We start from the raw sequence: 22,888 nt of genomic DNA, 5'->3' as shown, positions 1-22,888 counted from the left end.
CTGGGTATGGACAGCATCATAATACAGAATATATCATGTTTCATCTACTCATAACCACATATTTGCATCTGTATGTAATTACATATTAAATAAACAGGGAATTAGGATTTGAATACAGCAAAGTTAACTGTTATACTGATTATTTTGTTCTTAATTAAATAAAAGCTGCATTATGTGTAATATACCGTATGTAAGTGTATAGATTCAGGAAGATATTGAATAAAAAGCAGCAGGATTTCACTGCAGTCAAACTTACAGTGTATCGTTCATTAAAGTCAGCAGAGGGCCTCGTTTATAAAATATAAAGAGTGTGTCTAACTTTGTCCTGGAGTACACTGTACAACCATTTCATAAGGGCAAAAAAAAAAAAATCTGATGTTTACAGGATTAACAGTGTGGATAATTCATTTTAACAAATTAGTTTTAGTTGTAATTAATCAGAAAATGTGAGCCCACCTTCCTTTTTACATATTAGGTCCAAAAGTGGAAAGTGATGATCAGCAGATGAGAGTGAAGGAAAGAGCAAGTTAGGAGTGAAGGCGAGAGGGAGTGATGTGAAGAGAGAAAAAGGTCAGAGACAAATGGCATGTCACATTACAGGGTTGTATCTACAGTGATGGACCACTGTTAACAGAATATAGTTCATATCCAGGCAGTGTGGGTGTTATTGTTGGATCTGTGTGGCCTGAAGGCAGAGTGCAGCAGTAGAGCAGGAGCGGAATTATCTGTAGAATAACAGTATCAGTATATACAGTATATCTGTTGGGTGATGGGAGGAGAGACTGTGTGTGTGGAGCCAGAGTCTCGTGGTTATTTTAACTCTGCAGACAGGAAATATGCAGATTCTGTGGGTGGGACAGATGTGTGTAGGAGAGAGTCTGACAGTATTATTTAGATTCTGATGAGCAGATATACATAATGGAAGAGACACACGGAGAGCTGCAGGATAGATGTTGTGTAAGACAGTAGTAAATTAACATACATAAACTAAATGTTTTGAAACAGAAGTGACACATTTCTAACAGCAGTTCTTGCAATTAAGAAAAAGAACTGAATCATTTGAAAGCGAGTATAGACGGACATGAAGAGATTTTTAGGAGGAAAATGATGAAGTCATTAAAAAGTCTGTACTGGGTAATGAGTTGGGTTTTCTTTTTTAAACATTATTTTGTTCATGTGTTCTTGGCCTGAGTCCATTATTAAAGTGTTTGAGTCATCTTGTAGCTGCTTGGTTTCCAGCTATAAACACTTATCAAGGTTTTCAGAAATCTCCTTTAGAAAATAAGCAGGACTAAAATGAATACAAGTGAGCTTAAGCTCTGTTTGTTAGGATTCAGTGAGTTTATATTACAGCACAGAATAACAGGATATATGAGGGCACTAAGCAGAGAAATGGGAGCAGAAGGTCAGAGATATAGAGGCCTGAGGGTGGGACCATGGCAGAAAGAGAAACCCACCAATAGCTACACTGAAAATACTGTTATGTGTGTACAGACACAATAGGACAGTGTACAGTATGAGATAAGAAGAAAAAAAAGATGCAAAGTAATTCTTCTTATCTCTTGCTTTAATACTATGATAATTACAGCGGAAGTTACCAAGACAGTTACTATAAATGAATCAGCATATCATAAACATCTCATCGCCTTTTCTATAGCGAACAAAAAGTAAAAAAATAACTTTAAAAAAGTCCATAGACCAATCAGGGACAAGCAACATTTGCAGAGAACATTTCATGCAGTGAGAGGTGAGTGGGAAAGATATTTGTGTTCCATACAATTATTTTGTTCCAAAATAAGAAATTCAAAAAACACCAAGTTACAAAAAAACAATGTACAGCAGAAAGTTCAAACCAGCTATGGCACATTTGAGCAGATAGCAGATAACATTTCAGAGATACTCAAGGATCAATTTCAGGTCATTATTTAGCCCCTTTCAATATGTATAAATAATATTTTTGGCATAAAACTCTTCATATATATTATTTTCATGCCATTTCATGCATTTCCTAAAAATGGTAACACAACACCCTAAATGCTGATTTTTCTCTCTCTCTCTCTCAATAACTTATAAACACTGGTTATTTTCTGGCACATGTCTGATAATGAAGATCGGGTGTTTGTCAAGCAGGACAACTGTAACTAGTTGGAGGATTTTAAATAATCATATGAACAGTAATTAAGACATATGCAGAATATATATATTCTGTACACATCTGTTTTTTTAACTGACAATAAATATTTGTATGGCATTTATAAATACAAGTCGGATAACACACATGAACATTTTAACAAGGCTCATTAAAAAGTACGATTTTTTTTCTTCAGACAGTGAAACAACTATGACTTTGAATGAGCTGTGATAAGAATAATAATAATACTAATTAAGTTTTTGTGGGATGTTTATACTGGGCACTCTGGTTAAGATACTAGTGAGATTTTGGCACCAAAATCATGCTAAAAAAGTCTAAGGTTTTGTGGGCTACCTACGGTCATTAAGAGAGGAGAAGGACCTGTGATAAGCAGGATTTAAAATTACAAAGTGGGGCTTCAACAAAGAAAACTGTATCATTTTCACTAACTCTGACATTGCAGATTTAGCTCATTTGGCTATTAAAATTCTGATGATTGATATATTCCCAAACCCATCGAGCAGCTAACTCAAAAGTGAGGAACAACATACAAACAGGCATCAAATTTTCCAGGAAAATCACTCCATCCAGATCAAGCTGACCTCGCACATTGTCGCTCAAGCATTTTGGATAAAAAGCGCAGTTTACTGAAGCCATATTTCATGATTTATGATGACATCCTTAAAATATTCAAACAGTTACAGTGAGTCCAGCTGCAGGAGTCATTGCAAACGAGCTGTAGGAGCTTCATAAGTGGGCAAGTTAAGGGATCTTATTATTAGTCGTAACAGCCAGAGACTGTAGATGTGACGTTGCTTAAAAGAGGAAAAAGGTGAGTGTGTCTTAGTTGGATACATTTTCATTGCTTAATGAAGTGTGTATGTAATCAGGCTACAACTGCAAAATAAAGGCGAATGTGTGAGTGTAGGTGTAGGTGTGGGTGGGTGGGGAGGTAAGACTAACAGTGACTACAGAATGATAGACGCATGTCAAGTCAAGGCTATAGCTGCCTGATGGGGGGAAGGTTAAGGGTGTCCAGAGCGCTGTGGTAGAGCTCTCTCAACGCTCTCAACAGATACAGACGACAAAACATCTGGTTGAAGAGATGAGGCAACGGCTCCTGGAAAGACAGAATGAGAGACGGGAAAAAAGAAAGAGAATAGAAAGAGAGAGAAAAAAAAATAGATTAAATATTCCTGACCTCATAGTGAAATGGTGTCTTTATTTATTTAACATCAGTAATCACATTCTGTCAGTGATTTTAAAAAATTCACCAGATGGGGAAATGGGCTATTAATACACTAATCTCCACATGGTGTACAACAGGAAGGGAACACACATTCACACACACACATACACACACACACAAACCCAGACAAATATATTTACTGTACAGAATCTGACCCACAATAACAAAAAGTATGCTAATAATAAATACGTCCTCACCCCGAGCACGTGCACTCTGTTGTAGTACGAGCTGAAGTCTTTACTGAGAGACACCAGGAATTTACAGATCTGAGGAACACAAACACACACATGAGTTACATAAACATGTCATCAACAGCAGATTTTGATTTAAGCCACTACTGATTAGCAGTGTGTTAATTATAGTCCTCCGACCTGTTCAGTTTTAATGTTGACTCTGGCTCCTCCCCCTTCACAGTCTATCGCCTGTCCTGATTGGTCCAGCAGCTCCGAGAACGGAATGAGGTAATTGAACAGGAGAAGCCACTCGCCCTGTCAGTGAAAAACAGAGCGACAAGATGTTTATGTATAATAATGGAAAGAAAGAAAAAGAAAAACTAAAAAGGACATCAAAGGAGACACACAGAACAAAATGAAATGTTACCTCTTCTTTGAGTGCAGAGAAGTCCAGCTCAGAGCCATCAGGGATTTCTGGGTACAGACCTGCAGATAAATAGTCAGAAATACATAAATACACTTGATGATCCGCAATTCAATTGTTATAAAGTAAATAATAATCTTAATATCTTAATAAACACTATTTATTTTTTCACTTCTTACACTTTATGTCGTACTTCAGTGCAGTGCTGCACCTAATGATTATTTCAGCATTGATTAATCTGCCTATTATTTTCTTGATAACTAACCATTTAGACTATGAAATGTTATATGTTCAATTAACTGTCCTATATGAAAAGGGAAAAAGTCAAAATTAACATTTGAGAAAATGGAACCATCAAATATATAATGACAGAAACAATTAATCAACTACCAAAATTGCTGGTGATTAATTAAACTAATTGTTGCAGCTTTAAACTTCTGTGAGTCTGCAACACACATGCATACTTCTGATATGTAATGATCAGGATGTCTTTCACAGCACTGAGATGTCTGTGACTTCAGTTTTCAGCCTACTTTTTAGTTTTGACTTCTTAGTGTAAAATGCCAAATTTAGAACGACACAAGAGTAGCTCTTTTGCTAACTGTAGTTCCAATAATAGTCTTACACTTTAATACATATGTATCATTCTTGTTTGATTAGAAAAGTGTATTATTTATCATTTCTGTGGCATTTTAACATATATTTTAACATCATGTTAGTTTGAGACATGAGTACAGTTTCCATAAATAACTGAGTGTAATGCATAAAAGATTGGCCTGCAGTTTATTTAGTTTTTTTGGCAAGTGACCTGATTATTTGTAATGTTGTTGATGTGTGAAATGCAAAGTGCAACTCTCACCCTTCCCCACTCCTCTCTCGTAGCTGTCAAACAAAGTGTGCAGTCTGGCGCAGTTATACATCACAAACACCCCTCCTCTTGGCCCTTTGGTGGACACGCTCCCTTCCCTCTGGACGTCCAGTGTCACCTACACAGACAGCTGTCAATCATCCTGACCCAGCTATTTACATCACACAGCAGACTGCCATTGGTGTAAAAGGGACGTTTCTACGTGAACAGAATTCATAACCGACAAGCTTGTGAAGTCATGTTATAATCACTTTGGGGGTTTGAGACAATTACATACTCTTGAACACACACACACACACACACACACACACACACACACACACACACACACACACACACACACACATCAGCAGCTACGTGACACATTGTGGTGCAAACGCACAGCTGAAGGGAAGACTCACAGGACTGGTGTGGACTGTTGACAACAGCTCAAATCTGACAGTGGCAGAGGTCATGACCTTGATGATGTCATCCCACGTCTGACCTACATGAGGAGGAAGAGGAAGCAATCGCCCAAATTATTTCCCCTAATCTATAGTTAATGGTAATTTGTATCAGTAGGGTCAGTTTCAACATATGCACGCTGCTTTTATGCGCACACACACACACACACCTTCTACTTGATCTCCGTACTTCATCTCTGAGGCCTCCTTCATTTGACCTCTTCTCAGCCTGGAGGAGAGTGGGAAGACAAAAAGAAAACGCAGACAACAAGACTTAAAGTATACAACAATAACATGAGGATGAAGAAAAGTATCGTCAACGCCTTAATTTATTTTAATTAGAGTAGTTTCACGGTGTGGAGTAGAGCTCAGTGAGTGTCTTTTTGTAAGAATAAACATCTGTCTGGTGGAGAGCTGGGCAGGGCCAGAGCTTTGATGGAAAAAGAAATGGGGGAAGAGAAGTGGACACAAGCGAAGGAAGAGGAGAGAGAAAGCCTACAAGACAAAGAAATAAACGGGACAACAGATGGGAGGGAAAAGATATATCACAAAGAAAGTCTTACTGCAGGTACTGTGCAGCAGTGAGGTGAGAACCAGGAGTCTTCACAGGCCCACACACCAGATGTCTCTGCGCACACACACACACACACACACACACACAGAGAGCAGAAGAGGTTAAAACAGGAATACAGTACTCTACATGATTGTGCGTCTGTGTGGATACCTGTGTATGTGTCGCTCCACTGGCTCTCCACAGCATCGCTATCTGCTGCTGGCGGAACTCATCCTGACAAGAAGTTACATGTAATGCTGTTGCCATGGCTACCTATAGAAAAAGGCAGCAAGGGTATCCAAATCAATGCTTTGTTTGTCCTTTTTTTTTTTTTTTTTGAATAATGGTATTCAGTGGCTATAAAGTGTTCAGTGTGTTTAGTTGCTGCATATTTGTGTGTATCTCACTGTGCAGTCGGCTGTGGCTGCGTCCAGTTGTGCCAGGTGGGAAACGCTGTCTCTGTGCACTGAAACAGATACATCAGCAATCTGTTACAAGCAAATATACAGTACCAACTATCTGTTATCCTTGCTAACTTTCATCTTACCTAAAGCTATGGTAAAACATGCCTCTGGTGGTCTCACCTGTGCAGGTACCGAGACTGGGGTCATATCCCAGCAGCCCCTCCTCCTGGAAAACTCGTTTCAGGTTGATCCTGAGTGCTCCCTCATTCTCCCCCTCCTCTGCCTTCCTCCCTCCTCCTCCTACTCCTCCTCCACTGGTCCTCCTGCCTCTCTCAGTTTCCCTCTCTCTGTACGGGGAGTTCTCCAACAATTCCTGGACTTTCTCCTCACGCTCCTCATTGGTGCAGTTGGCCGGGGCTGTTGGCCAATCGAGGCCCAGAGTTCGGAGGAACGTGATGATGTCGCTGTCTTCAGGAAGCATGGGGCAATAGGACACTGAAAATCTGAGACAGGTAAGTAGATTTATATCAGTATGTTTCACCTAAGGCTGCAACTTACATTTATTTTCATAACTGATTTATCTATTAGTGTACATAATCTCCAAATATACTGGAAAACGCCCTTTACAGCTGCAAAAAGCCCATGATGAAATATTCAAAATGCATTTGAACATTTAAAATTTACACTAATATAAAACAAATCTTAACGTTTAGGAGGCTGCAACCAGCAAATCTTTGACAATTTTCCTTGATAAAATAACAATTAATGGGGATTCTAAATTTTTGATGACTGATTTATGGTTTCAACAATGCTGAAATGCCACAATAAACAAGTAAATTTGCTTTCATGATTCCATTCACCAGAACCTCCTGTCATGTTGGAATTTACCCCCAGACTCACCCCTGTCTTCTCAGCAGTGCCCCCATGTGGTCAGCCAACAGAACAGTCCTCAGCTGGCCCAGAGTCAGTGTGTCAGGAGTGGGTGTGTTGGGTTTCGGGTGCAGGGCAGGACAGTTGATCACCACACAGCCCTGTCTCTGACCTGATGGCGTCAGGTACTCCGTGGCTCCACCCGCAAGGACGGCCCTGAACGCTGCAGTCCGGTCCACCCTCACCCTCAGCCCTTCACCCATCACCTCCCCACCAGCCACAGGCAGAACCCCACTGCCATGGAGGGACAGGACTCTGGACATAACTGCTGGAGGGACCTATGTGGAAACAAGGGACAGAGACATCAGAGACTCACATGCATGAAAGCATGAACACGTTTATATGTGAGTGAGTGAGTGAGTGAGGAGAGAAAGAAATGAAGGGAAAAGGCTGAATTTCAAGTGTACATACAGAACAAGTACTAGAGATGGAATGATACACTAAAGTGGCATGCAACTTATATTGTAAGATATTTTATTGGAAAGGCATTATTATTCTTGTGAGATTTGCATTTATAGAGATTTCCCATGAGTATGCTATTCAATATTTTCAAATTAGAAATACAGTAAACATACTTTGTTTGTTTGGGGGTTACTGTTTTTCAGCTCATATGCATTTATGAAACACGTTGCCTATTTCTCACAAGTTACTGATACTAAAACAGATACTGTCAGTATCAGTGGAAAACATATTTGTATCTGCTTCAGACATTCATATCAGTGCATTTCTTGTCTTGCAACGCAATGCACGCAACAATATCATGCATGCTTTTGCATGCTGCACATTACATTGCAGACCAAATTGCGTGTGTTTGATGCCACCACAGTTGCAGCTTCGTGTTTGCAGCTGTCTGTGCCCCATATTGTATCTATCACTCATGGGTTAATAATTACTGCCGCAGGCTGAGTGTCTGGTCGATCATGATGCGGCCTCTATTAGTCCAACGGTTTGTCTGTCTCAGTGTCATTAAAACGTCCTCATGGCTTCAGGTTTTAGGTCTGTTTTGTTCAAATGTAGATGAACTCAAAGCAGCCTTCTCCTGATTTATCTAGCAGGAGATTGGAGTCAGCTGGGCGTTATAAAGCAGATAGTTCCGGCCCCCTGTTCTCATTGGCCGAATCACGTTATAAATTGTTAATATTAATGTCCACAGTAACGTCACCCTACCTTTAGCTACAGTCAAGGAACTATACTATGTGGCGGAAGGATTATTTGTTGACTTTCTGTGAAGATATGTCAGTGAGGTTAACTAGCTAACGGTTAAAACCTCAATTTAATGACAGTGTAGTTCAGTGGCGACACATGTTATGAAAATATTTTTTTCGGTTCATCTAATTGAACGCAATTCGACGTAAAACATGGATAATTGTGAATTAAAGGCACTAAAATGCTGACAAACACAACAGGTATGAGACGAACCGACCTGCCCGTCCGCGTACAGCGTGTGAAGCATCGTGGTCGGTGACAAGAAGTCTCTGTTTCGGAGGTTTTTAGCGCTGCTCTCCTTGAACCAAAGCTTCTCCGGGTCAGGGAAGATCCTATCGCCTCTCCCCTCGCTGGCATCGGGGACATTTTCACGTTTCCCCCGCAGTGCGGAGCTCAGCGCCCGGACTGTAGGGGTGATCCGGAGGGGCGAAGACTCCTCGATATTCTCCATCACCACCAACAACACAAACAGGTGAGCTCGCTACCAGGCTATCAGCACATCCACGCCATGCTCCCGTCTCCTGCTAAAATGCCTCCACACTAATGTGCTCTGCTCCAGGCTACACTACGCGTCAACGCTGCAGAGTACAGTCGATTTCGCAGCGAAAGGTTGATAACTGATCGATGTCAGATATTGGCTGTAAAGGAGGACTGCATTGGCTGTTTTTTCCTTTGCGGAACCAGTGAAGTGCAATGTGTTTCTTTCCGAGGTGAATATCCGTGTTGGACCAGTGGATCATGCTTAATAGCGCCATCCAGTGTGAGGCAGAGTGAAGTGCAACTGTAATTATACTTAATGGCCAAAAGTAGTATATGCAGATCTTTATATATAGTCTATGGTGTGGTGCTGTTCTCCTGGTTTGGGCTGGACCCCATAATGAACAATAACCCTCATGCTACAGCACACAGTGATATTTTAAACATTAGTGTGCTTACAACTGTGTGGGAATTATTTGGGAAAGGCCCTTTTAATGTGTAAAAATATGACCCCTGTGCACAAAGCAATGTCTTTTCCTTGGGTTGGTGCAAAAGATCTCGACCAGCCTGTATAGATCCGCTCAGATCACTGACCTCAACATCAATACCTTTACCTGTACAGATCCCTGACCTCAACATCAATACCTTTACCTGTACAGATCCCAGGCCTCATCGCCAGGCTGACATCAGTGTCAAAACTCACTTGATTAACTAATCAATTAAGGCAAATCGATACATGAATAAATATCTATATGTATATATTGTATATGTATGTACATATGTCTGTACTTATAGACGTGTGTATGAGACAGGCTGAAGGCTGTCAGTGTTAATTGGTAATAGGCCCGTTGGCCTGGTGTAGAAAGCTGTCTAGATGGTAGCAGCTGAAACAGTCCATGGATGGGGTGGCTGAGTTGTTTAATATTCCTTAATAATGATAATAATAGTCTTATTATACTGATTTCATCTGTTAGTTTTTTTTTTTTTTTTTGCTGTTTCTTAGTTCAATTGTAAATAAATGAATGTAATTTGGTTTTGATTGTTGCACAAATTAACAAAATAAATGTTGCACATTTTAAAGACCAGACAATTAAATGAGAAGAATCATCAGAACTGTCAAAAGTAAAGAATAATCACTGGTTGCAGTTTGAGTAGATAATAGATTATCAATGATGTGGATAGGTTCATAGGTAGGTTTTTATACTGTATCTGTTTAGTAATCAGGTCCCACTGTGAACACTGTAAGGGCTTTTTCTTGCTGTAATTATTCATTCTGTTAATACAGACCATTGCTCACTTTATAGTGTGTTTAGAGTGGGTGGGGACAAAATCCACAGTCTTCAATGATATCAAGTGGATATCCTACACAGTTGCAACCTTTTTAGTACACATATCCATCATCTTGTTGTTGTTGTTGTTTTATTAGTTTAAGATAAACTTTTGAATGTATTTTTGCACCAAAGAAATGTTCCCCATCGTCTCCATGGATATTGTCTTGGGAATAAATCTTTAAATGGTCTATGAACAGGAGGAATAAAGGGAAAGAAAAACCTTTGGGAACCTGATTATTGCTTTAAGACAGACCTATTCTCTAATCTATATCATTAAACAACATCACATGTCATTTTTATAATGCTATATTCAATTATGTAACACATTATAATTACTTATTGGTCAATAAGAATGTTGCATTGAAATAATTGTTAGCTACAAAGAGAGGGCTGTATAATAGACGATCTTTGAGCGCGTCCACATCCGGCACAGAAATGTGACGTTAGGGGCGCAAATATACAAGGGAGCTGTTTGAGTTAGTACAACACTTTGTTGAGTTGAGACATTTTAGCGATAGATCTTTTTATTCCCCCAAAAAGAGAGGATGCACAACTGGCAGGAGAACGAGATCAAAGAACTTCTGACCATCCGGGGGTCTGAGGCGATCCGAAACCAGATCACAGGGACGGCCAAGGACTCTGTAGTTTACAACAGGATGACCAGACTGCTGGCGGAGAGAGGGGTGTACAGGTCCCACATGCAGATTGTAAGCAAACTGAAGGCGCTGAGGAAGCAATACACAAAATACCACCAGCTGATGATCCGCTGCGGGACAGACCGGGTCGACTGGCCGTTTTACGAGCAGTGTCACCAGGTCTTCTCCATCGCCCCCTCTGCAAACCCGGTGAAGCGGCGGCGGCGGAGTCCCACATCATCTACACCCACATCTCCAACTCCTGCCAACAGAGAGGAGCATCAGGAGGTCGTAGTCAGCCTCTGGGACGAAGTGGACGAAGCAGACATCCAGAAACAGCTGGGGCCAGTGGAGGCGGAGGAGGACGAGGAGCAGTACAGCTCATCAGAACATTTACAGCCCATCAGTAAGTGTGTCGGTCATTCATTGTTTTGATCTGTTTTGTTTGATTCCCCCCCCTCGCCCGTAAAGCGTCCTTGGGTTTGGGAAAGGTGCTATATATAAATTAAACTTATTGTTATTTATTATTACTGCGTCCACAACTGAAGTGAGACCTGGATAACATGCAGGGTCATGTGTCTTCAGGTCTCAGATTGAGGTTTACAGCATTTGAAAATAACTGTATTTTATTAGGATATAAACACAGAAAATGATCATTTAAAGTCATCTGATGCTCTTCTCTCCAGTGAGGCTGCAGCTGGCTAATGCAAACAGCAGCTGACAGTCTTGGTTGGGACTCTAAATAACAGTCAAAATGAGCATTTATATAACATACATGCCAACATAAAGGCAAACTTACCTAATGTTGTTATTTCTGCTGTGTTTCTGTGCTGTTTTGGTTACTTTCAAAGCACGCAGTGAGCAGGCACATCTCTCAACTCTGGTAGTGAAGTTCATGTATGCTCGCGAGACGACATTTCACTCATCAAAAATTATCAAAAGTATGAAGATGCATCCATGATGAACTGATGTCACTTAGTAATAAAAGCTTCCTAAGTTTTATTAAGCCAGAAAAAGCTCACATCATTGGTCTTGTCTCTCTGCTCTCATCAATCAAAAATATGAAACAAAACACCCATGGACGACCCACAGCCAAACTTTGAGATGTATTTGAAGTGGGTTTTTTTAGTCAGGTTGAGATGGACCTTTTAATTGAATGTGCAAATGACACCTTTGACCACCTGCTCACATCAGTTTTAAAACCAAAACTGGACCAGACAGTATTTACTGTGTCAGCCATCTTCATCCTGAGAAATCTGATGGGCCGGTTGCTGACATGAAGCCTATATTGGGCCATAACGATGCTGACTTTGATTTTTTTCTGGAAGTCCTCTCACCGTGTGCTGTGACTAGAATATGGCAAAAACTGACACATCAGTACTCGTCAAAAATATACCGAACTATCTGAAGGTTGTCACACTCTTATTGAATGGACTCATGAAACAATTTTCAAAAACCACTGGAGCTGTGCACTGCTGCCACAGAACGAGCTACCCTTTTGACCCTTTTAAGACTTGAAATCTATGTGATATATAACATGTTTGTTTTGCTTAAATTGTCCCAAGATGACTCCATATTTGTTCAAGTTAAAATCCCACATGTGAGCAAGTAATCATTTGTTCCAGTTGATTGAATCTTAAAACAACCCCCACCTCAATGAAACAATATAGCCAATGTTTTTTTCTACTTTTGATCATAATGCGTTCTCTGGTCTCGTATATTTACCTCATTTTGTGGACCTTTTAATGAGCATCACACTGATGCATCGTAATGGAGAGGACCCACAGATCAATCAGGTGGGTAAACATGACCGTCTGTTCTTTAACTGATGTAAGTCTTGTTGCTCTTCAGAGCTGCAAACATGCACATGTATGTAATGTAGCTTAAATACACATTATGTCATTGATATAATGATACATTGATATATAATTTATCAAATAAAAGTAAATGAGTTGATTGTTGACACTTAAAGCTCATAGTCATTGTTTTATTTTAAGCCCAGTCTGTTAAAACACAGATAAATCCTTTTACTGATTGATGATTTACTGATACTGCACTGTCTTTGTCCTCTAGTGTGCACCGTTCCATCGAGGAAGAGGAAAACAACAGTGATGGAGCAGGTCTCTACGTTGGTTTCGGCGACGGTCACCCAGCTCAAAGAGATGGACGCCGCCATGCAAGCTCAGGAGGACGCACGGCTGCAGAGGTTAATGGACCACGAGAAGGAAATGCAGAACAGTCTAATGAGTCAGCTTGTAAACATGCACGAAAGGATCAGTCGAGAAAACCACGAGAGACACCTGGAGCTGGTGGACAGGATACTCTCTAGGTTCCCCTCACCTTCAGCACCTTCAGCACCTTCGGACCACTGACCGACTCTTTCTGTGTGAGTGAAGGCAGCCTATGACAGGATTATTCAGGTTTAGGGAACACTTCTGTCTCTCTCCTCCTCCAGCTGAACAGTGCCTAAACCCACATTCCTCATTTACTTGATAAAATCTTTGGTTTTTTTTTTTTACTACCCGGGGAGCTGTCGCTGGACCTCCTTGGGGGTTATTGCAGAAGCCGTGATGAGCAGGAACATTACACACGTACTGTATCTACTTCGTGCAGCAGCCAAGAAAACAATAACACTGAACTGGCTTTAAAAAGAAAAAGAAACAAGCGATGACACATGACAGTCAGTAGTTAATGAAAATTCCACCATGGAAAAAAAAAAAGACTTTCCTGCTGAGACTGAGAAATGCACACTTCACAGACCAATGATCACCTTGATGTGTTCAGGCAGGCATGCAGCTAGGCATGCTCAAAAAACCTTTGCATTACATCAGTTTATATTGTAAATATATTTCTGGTGATGGGTAACTGAGGCTGATAATTTCAGTGTTACAGTTTCTATATTATTTTTGGTTTGTATTTCACTTTTTTTTGGTTTTATTTTATTGGGTAAGTTTTTTTTTTTTTAATTGGTTTTATAACCATAAGTTATAAGTTATAGTACTGTCCCATAAGTAGAAGTGATGGTTTGATGAGGGGATGCATGAGGGTAGAGACGAAGGTGTGTGTGTGTGTGTGTGTGTGTGTGTGTGTGTGTGTGTGTGTGTGTGTGTGTGTGTGTGTGTGTGTGTGTGTGTGTGTGTGTGTGTGTGTGTGTGTGTGTGTGTGTGTGTGTGTGTGTGTGTGTGTGTGTGTGTGTGTGTGTGTGTGTGTGTGTGTGTGTGTGTGTGTGTGTGTGTGTGTGTGTGTGTGTGTGTGTGTGTGTGTGTGTGTGTGTGTGTGTGTGTGTGTTGAGTACAAAAGGTTGACGGGTTGGAGAAGTGGTGTAAAACTGGGAGAAGAGGGACGGGCAAGTAAAGGAATATCTACACAGATGGTTTTCAATTTGGTAGAATTTAAAAGAGGTTTAATAACAGGAATGTGTGTGCGTTTAACTTTACCCAATAAACATAAAGTTGAAGGAAAAAAACGCATTCCTTTTTTATATTGACTTTATTTCTCAACAGTGGAAGGAAAATATTTCACTCATCTCTCCTTTGCCTTTTAACCTCAACATTGCTCACTGTACAGCTCTTCCTGGGTTTTTTTAATTTATTTATTTTTTATAAAGTTAACCCATCAGCAGTAGCTAGACATGAGTGCAGAACAGCAATGCACTATAATAGTCTAATCATTAATGTAACAATAATTCTATAACTGTTTACTATATCATTCTACTTCCAAAACTAAGCTGTAAAATGCATTTTATTAGGATGCAAATTTGGCATGAAATGTAAAAAAAAAAAAAAAAAAAAAAAAGTTAATTCAGCATCACAGTGGATGGTGAAGACCTGAAGCTAACCACTTGTTTAAGACAGATGTGAAAAAATTGTGAACCCGTCCTTTAATCTACAATGTTGTTACTTATTGCCGTTTTTATATATTTTTATTCAATTATATAACAGTATGATTACTTACTGATAACTAATATATCAAAAGGTTTAAATACATAATTGTTTTAAAGATTTACATTAAAATATTTTTTTAGCTATAGAGTGATGGATCTACAATAGACGATCTTTGAGCGCGTCCACATCCGGCACAGAAATGTGATGTCTGGGGCGCAAATATACAAGGGAGCTGTTTATAATAAGTTGAGACGTTTCAGAGGTACATTACTCCCCCAAAAGAGAGGATGCACAACTGGCAGGAGAACGAGATCAAAGAACTTCTGACCATCCGGGGGTCTGAGGCGATCCGAAACCAGATCACAGGCACAGTGAAGGACTCTGTAGTTTACAACAGGATGACCAGACTGCTGGCGGAGAGGGGGGTGTACAGGTCCCACATGCAGGTCATCAGTAAATTAAAGGCGCTGAGGAAGCAATACCTCAAATACCACCAGCTGAAGATCCGCTGCGGGAGCGATCGAGTCGACTGGCCGTTTTACGAGCAGTGCCACCAGGTCTTCTCCATCGCCCCCTCTGCAAACCCGGTGAAGCGGCAGCGGAGTCCCACACCCCCGTCTGCATCCACACCTCCATCCCCGCCCCCTCCACCACAGCCCGCTATGGGTGATGAGCATCAGGAGGTCGTAGTCAGTCTCTGGGACGAAGTGGATGACGGAGAGATCCAGAAACAGCTGGGTCCAGTGGAGGCGGAGGAGGACGAGGAGCAGTACAGCTCATCAGAACATTTACAGCCCATCAGTAAGTGTGTTTGTGTATTACTGTGTTCACAACTGAGATGAACAGCGTTTATTTATTTTTGACAGAATCCAGCTCGGTGGTTCTCAGAGTGAGGTCTGGGGACTCCCAAGGGGTCTTTGAGGGGGCTCCAGGGCCACCCAGGCAAAAATGGGAATCATTAATTTTACCTATAATTGCATCCATAATTAAAAGTAATGACAGAATGTGTGACTATTTTGGTCATGGGTTTCATACACTTTATCAGATGGGGACTCTTGAGACAAAATGTTACCAAATGAGGGGTCCGTGGTGTAATGAATGTCTGTTTAGGGGTTGACATGAAGAAGAAGCAACAATCCAAGACATTTCAAATGCTGTATACAATTCATTCTGACTCAAAAATGTAATGAGCATCACACTGGATCAGTCAGGTGGGTAAACACAATCGTATGCAAATAATTGTTGTTTTTTTTACACTTGAAGCTCATACTTTATATCAAGTTCAAAGGGTTTAGAGAGCAATGCAATATGTTGTTGTCCTTTTACTGATAGGCAACACTATGCCTTTTCCTTCTAGTGTGCACCGTTCCATCAAAGAAAAGGAAAACAACAGTGATGGAGCAGGTCTCTACGTTGGTGTCGGCGACAGTCACCCAGCTCAAAGAGATGGACGCCGCCATGCAAGCTCAGGAGGACGCACGGCTGCAGAGGTTAATGGACCACGAGAAGGAAATGCAGAACAGTCTAATGAGTCAGCTTGTAAACATGCACGAAAGGATCAGTCGAGAAAACCACGAGAGACACCTGGAGCTGGTGGACAGGATACTCTCTAGGTTCCCTTCACCTTCAACACCTTCAGCACCTTCGGACCACTGACCGACTCTTTCTGTGTGAGTGACGGCAGCCTACGACAGGATTATTCAGGTTTAGGGAACACTTCTGTCTTTCTCCTCCTCCAGCTGACCAGTGCCTAAACCCACATTTCTTTTATTTTCACTGTATTTCGTAACGATGTATGGAAAAATAATTAGCTGACATCATCTGTCTTTGCCTTTAACCTCAACACAGTTCATGCTACAGCTCTTCATGCTCTATTTTGATTAGCTGCTCATACAATTACTAATACAATCACTAACAGCGGAGCTGAGAAGACACAAATGCAGAGGAACAATAACAAAACACTAACTTAAATGGAATGCACGTTAATAGTCTACTCTATTACTATCATTGCATTTTTTTTAATAGCAGCAATATACAAAACAAATCTAAATTCAACAATTATAAAGCCCAAATGATTAAGTCACTTTAATCGGATAGCTAGACTATGAATTAGTGGATGTATAATTGTGTAGATAATATCAAAACGTACCAAATAAGTTCAAGACATGAATATTACATATTACACCTTTTCTGACTCAACTGACTCAAATATTGCTTTAAAATCATTAAAAACGTCAATTTGCTAATTTATGACAAGAGTATTCAGAGGTTCAGAGTCTGATGTTTGCATGTGATGCAGATCAGAAGTGAAATCAAACTCTTTCTGTACAGGTTTAATATCTGTGTCATGTGAGGCTGAATGAAAACCTGAAATTGGAAATGTAAAACTATCAGTTAACATTAGAGAGGAAAACTAAGTCCCAAAAACTGTATTGGAGTATCTGACATATGGGTTGGTATATTCCTCTTATCACCTGAGCTCAGCGTGCATGTGTCAAATGAACCGAGCACCTTTAGCAAATAAAAACATTGTTGGAGTATGATGTTTAGAGAAAGACTTTGCTGCAAACAGTAATGTAAATATGATTTAGTCAATGCTCCCCGGGAGGAGAAGAAACAAGATAGTGATAGAAGAATGATATACAGATACAGTTTAACGCTTTAACATTTATTTGAAATATCCACGTATACAAATACGACACCGTTAGAAAACAATGAGCAGAAGACGCTGTTTTCGGTGTCATTCTTGGCTGACACGGAATTCCCGGTTGCGTTTTCTGTTGCCAGCATCCGGGAGAAAACGTGTCATTGAGGAAAAACACCTCCTACATCAGTCAAAGATTGAGTCATTACACACCAATGTGCCCTCTTCAAAACGGCATCAACGCATTCAAAGATCTTACTGGGTTAGTTTCACTTTCCTTATGTATTTGACAGAAACAAAACTTCAGTTCCACCTTAAATGAACCATCAGGATTTAAAAGCGGTGAGCAGTTAACACTACTGTAGCTTTTATAAATCAAAGTAGGCACACTACAAGCTAAAGAGCTGAGATGTGTATTTTTATTGTACATACTTTAATTGTTACATACTGTTATCAGTGTTTTGCTGTTTTAAGTTTTTTTTTCTTTGTCGAACAATAAAGTTTTCACTGGACGGAACGTGAAGTTATTTTCAAACCGACTTATCAGAGTAATCTGAAGTTAAAGTGAGGATGATGAATGAGTCGTGGTAGGAAGGGGGGGACGACGCCCTGCACACGAATCTCCTCGTTGACGTGAAGGGAGAAGTGCTCGCCATCTGCCCGTCTCCTCAGGATGTCCTGTGCATCGTGGGATGGAAACGGACCCCATAACCAGCTGGAGCTCAGAATCACAGCTGCATTATGGGTTCCGTTACAATCCCACCCACCAAAATGAGCTTTGGGTCTGGGCTGGGGGTCTGGTCAGGACAGCACAACTAAAAAAGGAAGAAAAAAAAAAAAAGATTAGAAACAGTTAAAAAAAAAAAATTTAAAAAGAGAGACAGACTAATGGACCACAATTTTATGACTTGCAAAGGGAAAAAAAAGACATCCTACATCTCTGCTGTATCTGCAGAAGAATAAAAAGTTTGTTAGTCACAGCTTTTCAAAGGAATAATGAGACAAGTAGCATGTGTTTGAAAATGTTAATGGAAAGAATTAAATCATGATTTACAGACAGTATTTCCTGTGTTTCATTGATACAGAATAGCATTCTCTTGTTCAATATCCATATTGCAATAATAACTTAATAGTTTGATTTTGAAAACATTAAATAAAAAAACATTTTAATCCGTTTTTGTTTTGTTTTTTTGTAATTTGGATAGGCTGACCCTTTAAATCTTGTTTTATGCAGCAGTAACAAAGCCTAAACGTATTGCATGACCATAAACCAGAGTTATAATGAAAACAAAGGTTCCCTTCCCACTTTCAGTAAGTCATTATGTTAAATGATAATGTGGTTACAATAAGGCATCAACTTCCCCTGCTCACTTTGTTTTGCCTTCTGTTTTTTTATGTCCTGAAATGACCTTATTTCACATGATCAGTAACAATTCACATAATCCAATCATACCTACAGTAGTAACATGGTTTTAATTACTCATCTTGAGCTGAGTAGTAAATGTAAAAGTATACTGTACAAAGTGACAGTCTACATTCTGCTTATTCTTCACACTGTGGATGCTCAAAGAAGAAGGAAATACTTTTTTTTAAATTAACTTTTATCTCATGAATTATTTGTGTCACTTTTGTGCCACTTAACAACAGCTGCAGAAATGATTAACAGGTTTTTAAAGGAGTCCACGTTCACTGTATTGCTGTGTGACATAAAACAAGGCATCCATCCAAATGATCTGTAATCTTTTACTCACTCTTAAGTGCAACCACAGAATTAAGAATTACAAATCAAAACTAAAACTATCACTGTAAAAACAGGCCTTTATATGTATAGTACTGTGTGAGTTACCCCAAAACTGCCTGATTAAAGAAAGATGCTATGATAAAATATTAAATAAATAAAAGATAAAGTAGTAAAACCTTTTATTGAATGTTGTAAAATGATTATGACGCAAAGCTGCATAAAACTTGATACTTTAGTCTTTGGAGAATGGATCAAATTCTATCTTCTTAGTCTAGATAAAATAGCATTTTCTTGTATTTTCAGGTCAAACCTTATTGAAAATATTTAATCTAATAAAGTAATAAAAGTTTACAAGAGAGATGATGTGAATCTTTAAGGAATTTCTTTTTTCCTTTTTTTGTTTAGCAGAAAATGCTCTAAAAAGTGTTCTGTAAAAGCACACACACCTTGCAGCTTCTTCATGATGCAGGAAAATCATCTAACACCACATTAACAGCTTCTGCTTTTAAAATACTCCTATTACATGTTTATCTACTTTTTTTCCCTCCAAGACAGTCCATAAAATATTTTAGCAGGAAATGTTAACCTGTCACTAACAGTCTCACACAGATAAATAACCTTTTGTGTTTGTGCTCTATCCTGAAAAACCTGTTGTGAATTATCTGCTGAGAGAAAAAAGAAAGCAAGCGAGAAGGAGCACGGGAGGTCAACGTGACAAGGAAGAGCTGATAAAACGATAAAAGGAAGGAGAGAGCTGAAAAAAAAAATTAAGGAAGAGATTCACATACAAGGACTCCTCCTGTAGAATAGGTTTTTAAACCCTCATCTGAAAAGCTGGTGGCAAATTCTCACATTGTCAAAAGCTTTAAAAAAAATAAAAAAATAAAAATGTTTAAATGAAGACTAAATCTTAAGGGATAAAGTTATTGAAAAAAAGGAGACTTTGATAAATGACAGAAGCTGCATTATACTTTCAGTTTGTCAGTTTAAACCGTCAAACCTCGATGAGAACCAGAATCCCTCTCTGGATTTCTAACAATGAGATGAAAGATGAAACAAAGACGTTTATTACAAGCAGTAAAATAAAGATGTTTTTTACCAGGACAAAGTATAAAAGCTTAGAGTAAGGAGAAGGAGGGAGGCCGGATGAGGACTGTCACTTGGAAACAAACAAAGAAAAGCAAAGTGAAAGTACACAAAGAGCTGCCAAAACTCTTTTTTTTAATGAATTATTCAGATTACACTTAAGAATTTTAGGACAAAAGTGTTGTGAAAAAAGTTGTGCAGCTTACCAACATCACTGAGCGGTGTGTGTCCTCTGTGCTGTCCCGTCTGCCAACAGCTCCGGGAGTCCAAACTTCCTCTTTAAATACTCTAGAGATTCATTTCACTTTCACTTCTCCTGATGAGACAAAACTCCTCCTTTCCTTCCTTTATCCACTCCCTCCCTGTCTCCTCCTCTCCTTGCTGGAGAGAGGCAACAGCTCTACTATCTTGTCCTTTTTCAAAAAGAAAAAAAATCTTTATGTTTAATAAACACACTAAGTGAACAGAAATGCTCATTTTTGTAAGGTTGTTCACATCTTTACAGTTTTAGCTGCTATAGTTTGTGAAGAAAATGCCTTTTAATTCAGCACTAAGCTGTCATGTGAAGTTTGCTCTCAGTGTAATAATTAAACCTGCACTGATAAGGTCAAATTTGAATTAACAGTGTTCATATATAATGATAAATGTAGACATGTATATGCTCTCCCTATCAAGTAAAACACTTTAGTTATGTAACCTGATCCCTGTTCATTTTAATGGGTTTGTGATTTGACTGCACACACTTTAAAGTCTTGACTATTTGTTTTATTGAGTTCTTTTCTTTTGCTGTTGCAAGTTGCATTTTTTTTAAAGGACCGATCCACTCAAATAACAAAAACACATATTCTTACCGGCCTGTTGTGGTATTATTTACAGTTGTTTTTTTCCGTTTTTTTTCTTTTTATCTACTGAGGTTTAGAGATAAACATTCAGCCATGGCATATCTTTCTACAAACAAGACTAAACATGTGAGCAGTTATCACCTCATCATCTAAATACTTGATGCTGATGAAAACTGTGTACAATGTTTACTGAGGAATATTCAGACAAGTAAGGATTTGGATATTGGAGAGATTGGATATTCACTGCTGTGAGCATCACACATTAAAATCTAGAAAATATCTCAAAATCTGGTCAATTAAAACCAAAGCACCCTGTGTGGCTAGATACCACAAAGGAGAGAACATGTTTTTTTTAATATGTGTGAGCTGACCATTACATTTTAAAAAATGTGCTGTGCTTGAAGCTCCTCGCTGCCTCACTGATCTTTTAGTTCTCTGTTATCCACACAGATCCTCGATCCCATTCATCATGTTCCTCAGGTTAAAAAGTCAAGACTTCAAGTAAGTGCCTTTAACTTAAACTTTTACGTAATTCTCACTGTGAAATTCTTTAGTTTTTTGTTGAATCCCCCCCCATACTATAGGGCCTAGAAATGTTCAGAGTAATTAGAAGGTATTTAATTATTTACTTAATTAATTTTAAAAGTGGTGCAATTTGGCACAAATTATGGGGAAAAAAAGAGAAAAATTATGTGTAATTGTTGAGTATTTTCTGTCTGTTAAAGAATTAAGATTTTCTTTTATTAAGGACTTTTGCTAATTCAAAAATATACACAAACCTACATTTGGGATATACTGGGAAATACCTGCAATTACATAGAAAATTTGCAGGAAATTTGTATAAAATTCAGTGTTATGAAAGTTACACACGTGGTCATATACAACAGTACAGAGAATTTTTATATTAAAGCATGTCCTAATTAATATTGTTCATGTACTGTAGTTTTGGGTTGATTCTGCCTTTAGTGTTTGTTTTTGGCCTAGAAATAAATTAGTTTGCTCGGTCCACCTCAAAAAATACTAATTACTACCCTGAATTTTCACCTGTCTCATATTTAAAACATTTTTAATTGATCATTATTTTTATTTGTAAAGTGCAATTGTCATAAAGTCAGCTTTTTAGATAAGTTTCATACAAAAAGCATCTGTGATCATAGTATCTGATAGTAGGTATATTATAGTAAAAAGAGTAGTAGTAGTCCTAGTTATAATGGCAATAGCATTAATCTATGTCATCTAGCCGTGTAGGTTTAAAATTGGGTTTACATTTTTTTTTAGACATTTTGGTCACATATAAGCATTTTTGAACTCCATGTCAATACAATATTTCATTGTTTCATGTTATTCTTAATGAAATATAGTCAGAAATCAGCTGAAACAAGTGTTACATGCAACCTAAATGTAAAAAAAACAACTTTTTCACACAAATTTAGTTTGATTTTAATCAAGACATCTACATTCCTTTGACCAGCAAATACTGGGGTGTTGTAGTATAACAGTGGTAGCACTAGCAGTAATGGTGATGGTGTCTGTTAGCAATAGTATTCGATGGATCAGTGCTTAGTTTCACATGTAAACCTCTCATCTTCCATTTGTGCTGATTTCAGCCTGTAAATGGACTCTTTTCTTGTGTGTTAATTAGAAACATCTGCATGAGACATGATGGATGAGGTGAGACAGGTGTGACCAACAGACTGTGACAGGAGGATTCCCATCAGTCCATCTGGCTTTCAGGCTGGAAAGTCCGGTGGATTTGGCGGAGTATGTGATCCTCCCAGGAGACCTCCAGCGGGCAGACTGAAGGTGTGGTAGGTGGCTGTTTGTGCTGTGATGGAGGAAACTGATGGGTTTAACCTCCCACGCTTTT

At 39.1% G+C, this 22,888-nt stretch overlaps 3 protein-coding genes across 3 annotated transcripts; 2 read left to right on the top strand and 1 right to left on the bottom strand.

The window, feature by feature from the left end:
* Window positions 1–1,388: 1,388 nt before the first annotated feature.
* Window positions 1,389–9,604, bottom strand: dalrd3 (DALR anticodon binding domain containing 3). Its single transcript, XM_062426918.1, has 13 exons — window positions 8,599–9,604; window positions 7,146–7,453; window positions 6,426–6,748; window positions 6,249–6,307; window positions 6,013–6,114; window positions 5,852–5,916; window positions 5,459–5,517; window positions 5,247–5,329; window positions 4,837–4,963; window positions 3,981–4,039; window positions 3,752–3,868; window positions 3,578–3,646; window positions 1,389–3,251 (listed from the first exon to the last, which is right to left on the bottom strand). The coding sequence occupies exons 1-13, from the start codon at window positions 8,830–8,832 to the stop codon at window positions 3,132–3,134; spliced, it is 1,725 nt and encodes a 574-aa protein (XP_062282902.1). The 5' UTR covers window positions 8,833–9,604; the 3' UTR covers window positions 1,389–3,131.
* Window positions 9,605–10,673: 1,069 nt separating this feature from the next.
* On the top strand, window positions 10,674–13,606 carry LOC133988095 (uncharacterized). The gene is made up of 2 exons (XM_062427637.1): window positions 10,674–11,230; window positions 12,898–13,606. The coding sequence occupies exons 1-2, from the start codon at window positions 10,735–10,737 to the stop codon at window positions 13,194–13,196; spliced, it is 795 nt and encodes a 264-aa protein (XP_062283621.1). The 5' UTR covers window positions 10,674–10,734; the 3' UTR covers window positions 13,197–13,606.
* Window positions 13,607–14,928: 1,322 nt separating this feature from the next.
* On the top strand, window positions 14,929–16,935 carry LOC133988094 (uncharacterized). Its single transcript, XM_062427636.1, has 2 exons — window positions 14,929–15,509; window positions 16,066–16,935. The coding sequence occupies exons 1-2, from the start codon at window positions 14,996–14,998 to the stop codon at window positions 16,362–16,364; spliced, it is 813 nt and encodes a 270-aa protein (XP_062283620.1). The 5' UTR covers window positions 14,929–14,995; the 3' UTR covers window positions 16,365–16,935.
* Window positions 16,936–22,888: the final 5,953 nt, after the last annotated feature.

This window comes from Scomber scombrus, chromosome 10, assembly GCF_963691925.1.
Source record: "Scomber scombrus chromosome 10, fScoSco1.1, whole genome shotgun sequence".
Classification (NCBI taxonomy): domain Eukaryota; kingdom Metazoa; phylum Chordata; class Actinopteri; order Scombriformes; family Scombridae; genus Scomber; species Scomber scombrus.
Note: the sequence above shows the minus strand (reverse complement) of the source record. Positions and strands in the feature narration are given on the sequence as shown.

What these genes read in the sequence shown, in the direction of transcription:
- dalrd3 (XM_062426918.1), bottom strand. Translation starts at nt 8,832, where the DNA reads ATGGAGAATATCGAGGAGTCTTCGCCCCTCCGGATCACCCCTACAGTC. An exon ending in CAGTCTCGGTACCTGCACAG is followed by an intron (nt 6,308 to 6,425) that starts GTGAGACCACCA and finishes TATCTGTTTCAG; the next exon opens with TGCACAGAGACAGCGTTTCC. An exon ending in TCTCTGCACTCAAAGAAGAG is followed by an intron (nt 3,869 to 3,980) that starts GTAACATTTCAT and finishes TTTCACTGACAG; the next exon opens with GGCGAGTGGCTTCTCCTGTT.
- LOC133988095 (XM_062427637.1), top strand. Translation starts at nt 10,735, where the DNA reads ATGCACAACTGGCAGGAGAACGAGATCAAAGAACTTCTGACCATCCGG. An exon ending in AGAACATTTACAGCCCATCA is followed by an intron (nt 11,231 to 12,897) that starts GTAAGTGTGTCG and finishes TTTGTCCTCTAG; the next exon opens with TGTGCACCGTTCCATCGAGG.
- LOC133988094 (XM_062427636.1), top strand. Translation starts at nt 14,996, where the DNA reads ATGCACAACTGGCAGGAGAACGAGATCAAAGAACTTCTGACCATCCGG. An exon ending in AGAACATTTACAGCCCATCA is followed by an intron (nt 15,510 to 16,065) that starts GTAAGTGTGTTT and finishes TTTTCCTTCTAG; the next exon opens with TGTGCACCGTTCCATCAAAG.